Source organism: Chlamydotis macqueenii, chromosome 14, assembly GCF_036417535.1.
Source record: "Chlamydotis macqueenii isolate bChlMac1 chromosome 14, bChlMac1.mat, whole genome shotgun sequence".
NCBI classification, from domain to species: domain Eukaryota; kingdom Metazoa; phylum Chordata; class Aves; order Otidiformes; family Otididae; genus Chlamydotis; species Chlamydotis macqueenii.
In genome coordinates this window covers 2,643,603-2,650,283 of record NC_141569.1, presented here as the reverse complement: position 1 = coordinate 2,650,283, position 6,681 = coordinate 2,643,603, and the positions used below count along the sequence as shown (strand labels likewise).

General features: G+C 62.2%; 1 protein-coding gene across 1 annotated transcript; it reads right to left on the bottom strand.

Annotated features, from left to right (window-relative positions):
- Positions 1-999: 999 nt before the first annotated feature.
- LOC104479301 (START domain-containing protein 10) lies at positions 1,000-6,108 on the bottom strand. Its single transcript, XM_010119911.2, has 6 exons — positions 5,724-6,108; positions 3,023-3,170; positions 2,817-2,920; positions 2,617-2,734; positions 2,276-2,328; positions 1,000-1,965 (listed from the first exon to the last, which is right to left on the bottom strand). The coding sequence occupies exons 1-6, from the start codon at positions 5,886-5,888 to the stop codon at positions 1,753-1,755; spliced, it is 801 nt and encodes a 266-aa protein (XP_010118213.2). The 5' UTR covers positions 5,889-6,108; the 3' UTR covers positions 1,000-1,752.
- Between the last annotated feature and the right edge of the window lie 573 nt (positions 6,109-6,681).

Sequence of the window (6,681 nt, the reverse complement as noted above, 5' to 3'; positions counted from 1 at the left end):
GCTGCTTCCCACAGCATCCTGTGGCTGTTTCCCTCCACCATCCTGTGGGCTTGAGATGCCAGTGGGCTCGGGATGCCAGTGGGCTCTGCCCCATCAGGGCAGCACCTCGGGGTGTTTCTCCCCCTTACTCTGGGCACCATTCCCTGCCCAGGTCTGCCACAATTTTGGCAAAGTGTTTTGGGGGCAATTCGGGGCTGGGATGTGTCTTTTCCCAGGTAAAAGCCTCCCTGCTGTGGGTGTCCTCTGTCCGCTCCCCCAAGACACGCACTGTGGTGTCCCGCTGGAGCAGGGGACATGGTGACCTAATGGGACAGCTAAAGGGTGACAGTGAGCATCCACGCCCGGGATACTGGGGTAGGCATCTGGATGAACTGGGGAGGTGCGGCAGCGCTCACAGCTTGAGGTGGGACCATGGGGGTCAGGGTGACCAGGGAACGGGAGGCTGGGGGGCCAGAGGGACCCCAAAAGCCACAGTGGCAGGTGGCTCTGGGCAGGCTGCAAGCCCTGGGTGCTGCCAGGGGGTTGTCCCCCACCACTACCTGGGCAGAGCTCTGGCTGCGAGAGCGGCTGCCACGTCCTAGCCATGTCCCCTTGTCTTGACCTTGCTGGGATGGGTCTGGAGCTGAGCATCCCAGCACCACCAGCAGCAACAGCCCCGTTTACACCGGTCTGGGGCAGAAGCCCAGCAGCCACAGGCAGCTGCGGAGCGTGGGGGTGACTGGGCAGATGGAAAATCCAGCCTTTGTCAGTATATTCCCCCAGCACTGTCTGTCTAGACTCACTTCCCGTTGTCCACACACGTGTGGGTGTGCGGAGCCCAGCACTGGCCTCTCCTGCCCCACCACCGGCCACTTCGCTCCCTACTCAGGGACATCTCTGGGTGCTGGGGCTGCATGGCTGGACTGGTCCTCCTGTCCGACCCAGGACCCAGCGCCCGGACAGCCTCGGCGTGGGATCGACGCCAGCATCCTCACCGTCCCGTGCCAGCCCGAAGCTCTCTCGCACGCACATCAACCACTTTATTGTTGTGCCAGAAACCACAGCAGCGGCAAACACCAAGAGACTGGGGACAGAGGCTTCCCGAGACCCCACAGCCAGGATGAGCCCTGTCACACACCACCTGGGGAAGGGGTCCCCAGAACCACCTGGGCTAGAGCCAGCCCATGGAGGTGAGCCTGCTGCCCAGGAGAGGACCTGGGAGGGGTCTCTCTGAGGTGTGGGGGGTCACACAAAGCCTGGGAGGGCTTGGTGGGCTGCAGTGAGTCCAGCCTGATTGCGGGGCTGGCAAAGCCAGGCCTCGGGCCAGAGAGGGTCAGTTCAAGCCCTGTGCTGCTACAAAGCCTGGGCAAGACCCCCATAGACCCCCTCCTTCCAGATCTTTGTGGGACACCCCTAGGAGGGATATCGTGGTGCCAGGGAAGTTCCTTCCAACCCCATGAAGCATTGTTCCCCCTCTTTTGCCCTGCCTAGTCCCTCTTTGGGGCACCCGCTCCCACTGCCAGCTCTACCTCCTGCGTGGGGCCACCTCCATGAGCCACCACAGCCCCAGTACAAGGGGACCGGAGTGCTCATCCTCCCTCTTTCCAGTACCCGTGCTGCAGGTTCCCGTGGGATACTACCCTGCTGCCTGGGTAGGGGGGGTCTATGACGAAGTTGAAGAGCAGACGGGACTATTGGGGGCCAAATTCCTGCTTTTGTCCCCTGATTTGCAGCCTTGAGGGGATCCCCCTATGAGAGGGCTATGGTGAGGGCTCAGGCCTCGTGGTCACTGGTGCTCAGGTGGTCCTCGGCCAGCCCCGTCTCATCAATGTTCTCCAGCGACTCGGCGTGCTGCACCGAGAGCTCGGCCAGGCTGACGCTGGGCAGCGTGTTCTGCTCCGGGTACACCCAGGGCTTGTACCCGGGGTCGTGCTTGCGTTTCCACTCCGGGTACTTCAGCCCAGCCTTGTAGATCTTCTTCATCGCCTGTGGGCAGAGTGAGTCCAGCCCTTCACAGTGCCCCAGATCCCCAGTGGGGATGAAGCCACCCCAGTTGAGGGCACAGCTCCCTCATTGTATGCTTTTTGAGGGTGCTGGGAGGGAACGGGGGCCTGGCTGGGACACACAGCCCCAGCAGCACGCCCAGCGCATGCTCTGTGAGCCCTGGATTACCCAGCAGCCATCCTGCAAGCCCTGGGTCACCCAGGACCCATTCTGCCCCTACCCAGGGCACTGCTTTGGGGCAGCTCGTCCCTGATGCCCGCACATCCCACCACTGACCACGCGCCCTGCTTACCTTTGGTGCCACAAACTGGGAGACGCGGTTCACCACCCACTTTGGCAGGGACCCTGCAAGAGCCCAAAGCCCCGTCACTCAGCTGATTGGGGCCAGCCCCAGAGAAGGGACCATGAGCCTGCAGCACCCCATGCCAGAATGAGCCCCCCCAGGGCTGATGGCAACTGCCCCACCTTGTTCTTTAGGATGGGACCTCTTTCTTCCCTGGATTCTCCACACTTCCCAGTGCCCTTTGGACCTCTGGGTGATGGAGAGCCACAGTGGGTGAGCTCTGGGGGTACGATGGGACCCCATCCTCTAGTAGGAGCTGAGGAACACCATCCCCTTCTGCTGGCACTCACCACGAGGGTCCACCTGGGTGAGATAATAGAGGATGCAGGCGCCGGCACCGTTTGCCTTGATCAGGTAGCCTGTCTGCAGGGACACGGCCCTCACAAAATCCTTCCGGGGTGGATATTTCTGCAGAGAGAGGACGTGCACCTCAGAGCCTGCCCCATGGAGTCAGCACCCCTGCCAGGGCTGGGGCTGGCCGGGGGCTCACCGGGTGCTTGACGCTGTAGTTGATGATCATGTAGTCATTGCCCAGTGGCAGCCAGGAGCGCAGGGTGACAAAATCCCGGTTCTTCAGGGGGCTCGGGCATTTCCCTGCAGAGACAGCCCGTTACAATCCAACCTGCCGCCCCCACGACCCCGCATCCCTGCACCGGGGCTGTGGGGTGGAGGAGGGGGACCCCGGGGGCTGCTCACAGGAGTAGTATCCCACGTCAGCATTCACAGTCAGGCGCCCGATATCGTAGGTCTCGATCATGTTCGAGTCCCATTTCCTGCGGTAGCGGGTGTCGTGCAGCACGTCATAAAGCGTCTCAGCAGGGACGTCCTTGCAGGAGATGCGAGTCTGTGGGGAGAGGGGCAGTCAGGCAGGGGGGCAGCACCCACCCCCAGAGCACGGAGCTGCTCCCACCTGGGAACAAGGACTTTAGGCAGTTTCTGTGCACGGTGGCATGTCCCCGTGCTGCTGTAAAGCCATGGAGGATGCTCTGTACTCGTGGTGCAGGGTCTGTCCCTGCATCTGCTTCAGGACAGCCCAGGCAGAGCCACCGACGCCGCTGCTGCCATGCGGCACTGCAAAGGCAGGAGGGCAGGGGGGTAGAAGGACCCCCTCCCCTCAAATGGGGTGGCCTGGTGGTCCAGGCTCCAGTGCCTAGGTACCCTGCACCCAGACCTGTCCCCTCACCCCATGTTCCTGCAGAGCGAGCAAAGGGACGCTCCTGCCCTGGAACGATGCTCTGGGCTGCGGGGTCTGGTCCGGGGAGGTTGGCAGGGCCCCAACTGTAACCGGAGCTGCGGAGCTGCAGCGCTGATGAGTGCATTATTGATGGAGCTGGTCGCCCTGCTCCTCTCAATGCCGGGAGGAAGGAGATGTCATGTGCTCCTCGTTAGAGGCCTTGCATCTTTGATGAGGTGTTCAGCAGGGCCATGTAATTGGAGCTGGCCCTCTGAACGTAGCAGGTCCCATCAATCTCGGGCAAGCTTTCCCAGATGGCCTGGGTGACGGTTTCTGCCCGGCACGTTGGACTCGTGCCCAAGACAGACTTGGAGATCTGCTGCGCTCCCCAGGGCACTGTGGATGAGAGTGTGGGATCACCCAGCCCCCTCCTTCCGCTCCCCCTCCCCAGCCACCTCCCTCCCAGCTGGGTCTGGAGATGCTGCTGCTGTGGGATGAAGGATGCCTTCAGTTGGAGGTGGAGCTCATGGTCCTCCTGGGCTCCTGGAAGGTCTGGTTATCACAGTGGAGCCATCGCAGCCTTGCACCCCCAAAATTCCCCACTAAAGCCTGTCCACCATGCCTCTCCAGCCAAGGACCCACCTGGGGTCACCTCTTTATGGGGCTCAGTGGTGGCAAAGGGGGATATAACTGCACCCCCTATGCTGGTCTATGCTTATTTGAACTTGGCTGGACATCACAAGGTTCCTGCCATCCAGTCCCTCCACTCTGTCCAGGTCTGCTGTTCCCATTGCCCTTATCCTTCAGGACATGGATTCCAGGAGGATGTTCTCCATCAGCTTCCCAGGATGGGGGAGACATAGCAGCCCATAGTGCCCTGGAGCATCCTTCTTGCCCTTCTGGAAGATGGATGTGATGTTTGCCTCTTCCCATTTGTCAGGGATCTCCTGCAATCACCAGGACTTTTTGGAGACATTGGCCAGCCCCCTCAGCACTCTTGGGTGCATCCTGCCTGGTCTTGTGGACTTGTGCATGCCCAACTGGCTTCAGCGCTCCCTGATCTTAGCCCAGAAGCTCTTCCCTGGCTCACTGTGGCAAGGCAGTGTGTATTGCAGCTACACCTCCGCAGAGGGCACCGCTCCTCCTGCTCACCTTGGCCCTGAAGGGCCTCTGTCCATGGCAGCATTGCAATCGTTGTGTGCCCACCTCCTCCTGGTGTCTCCCCAGCTGTGTGCACTGGCATGTAGACACCCAAGACGAGCTGTGGGTCACTCTGTGCTCAGGAGAGCGGTGCGAGAGCCTCCTCCAGCGTACGGTGACCAGGTGCCTCCTCACCACCTCCCCAAGCCTCCCCTATTCTTCAGCTTGTAGTAACCCTTTCCCAACACTCCCACTTGAAATCTCTCTTTTCTGGGTTGGCTGTCCTGGTGGTAAGATGCTCTAGCCCTACTTGCTTAGGGGGATCCCGTCCCTACCAAGCGGTCCTGATCCTTGGTGGCAGGAAAACCCAAAGCTCTGCCCACACACCAGCTGTGGAGCCAGGCATTGATCCATGGGATGCTCCCACGCCAGGCTTACCCCGTGATGGGGCTCCTGTGCCACCAGCACCCTGTAACCACTCTTGACGTACTCAAGGTCACCTGGCAGTGCCACGTGGATGAGCACCAAGGTTTAAGAGCCTGAGGGATGGCTGAACCTCCCTAGTCCCTCTGCAGCATCCCAGATCCGGCCCCTGGTGAGAAACAAACCTCCCGGGACAGCACACAGGGGCTCCTAAACTCTCTGGGATGCTTGTCCAGCGCAGGATGAGAGTGATGTGCCCCACGGTGTGGCCGGGGGAGAGGCACACGGGAGGCATCCCGCCAGCCTGTCTCACGCCCGGGGGCTCCTAGCAAGGCCATCTCCATAACGTAATCGATCCCAGGGCCTTCCTGCCTGTGTCTGGACCAAGGGCAGCTGCAATGTGAGCCCGCACGCTGCGGGCATCCCGGCGGGTCGAGAGGCTAAAGCCGCGGGGCAGGCAGGGAGAGCCTGGGGAGCAGCTTGCCAGCTGGGGACGCCCCTCAGCGGGACCAAACCTGCCAGGATTCGGAGCAGAAACATCCTCAGGCAGGCTCGACCAGGGTGCTGTGCACCCCCAGGATGGGCCAGCACCCCGGGGACGTGGCATGTGGCTGGGGCAGGGAAGGGCTGGTGGTCCTGCAGCCGTCGGCGTCTGCTTACCTTGATTTTCTGCACGGCGCAGCTTTCCTCCTGGCCCTGACTCCACACGGTCACGCCGGCCTTGTTGTACCTACAGTGCCAGCCCTCCAGGCTCTCACACTGATCCCTGAAGGAGCTGAAGTCGGAGTCATCTGGGATATAAACCATCTCCCCTCCTCTGGACATGGGGCTGAGCTGCCAGACCTGCGCAGCGGCTGCAGGCTGGCTCCTTCCGCCTCACCTCCTGGGAAACTCGGCTCTGCCCTTGAGCTCTGCCTGCCGCCGCTCACATCATCCTCCCAGCTCTGAGCCCGCACCTCTGGAGCGGGCACCGGCCGCCCGGGCACACGGTGATGGGCACAGACCTCCAGCCACCCCCGGCCGCGCTGCGCCGCACAGAGCAGCGGGGAGGAAGGCTCCTCGCCTGCAGTTGCTATTGCAGCTGCCGGGAGCTCGGATGTCTTCCCTGGCTGGATAACCAGGATCACATTTCTCTCCGGCTGGCTGGCAGCTCCTCTATTATTCAGCAGGTCGCAGCGCGCAGGTGGCTTGGCTTTCAGGGTAGCGCTGCCCCCGGCTCCTGGAGCCCCCCGTCCCCCCTGGCCCTGCTCTCCCCTCGCCAGCACGCTGGCAATCTCTGTGCCTGACTTTGCGGCACCAGCTCGCTGGCGGGATCAGCTGATCACCTGCCAGGAGCAGCGGCCAGGCCTCCCAGCAGCGCATCGGAAGCGATGGGCTCAGGCATCAGCGGGATGCGGGCCAGCGTGGCTCCTTGCACGCCTGGGATGGGGCCGCGGTCCAGTGCACAGGACCTTGGCTGTCAAGGTGTCCTGGGTCTGCGGGGTGGGGAAGAGAAAAGATTTGCCAGTGGGGAGGTTGCCCCCCACTGGGCTCTCTGGTGATGCTGGTGGGAAGGGACCCCTGGGGAACTCTCCCTGGAGCAGAAATGCCACCAGCACAGGGTGAGCTCAGCCGTGGC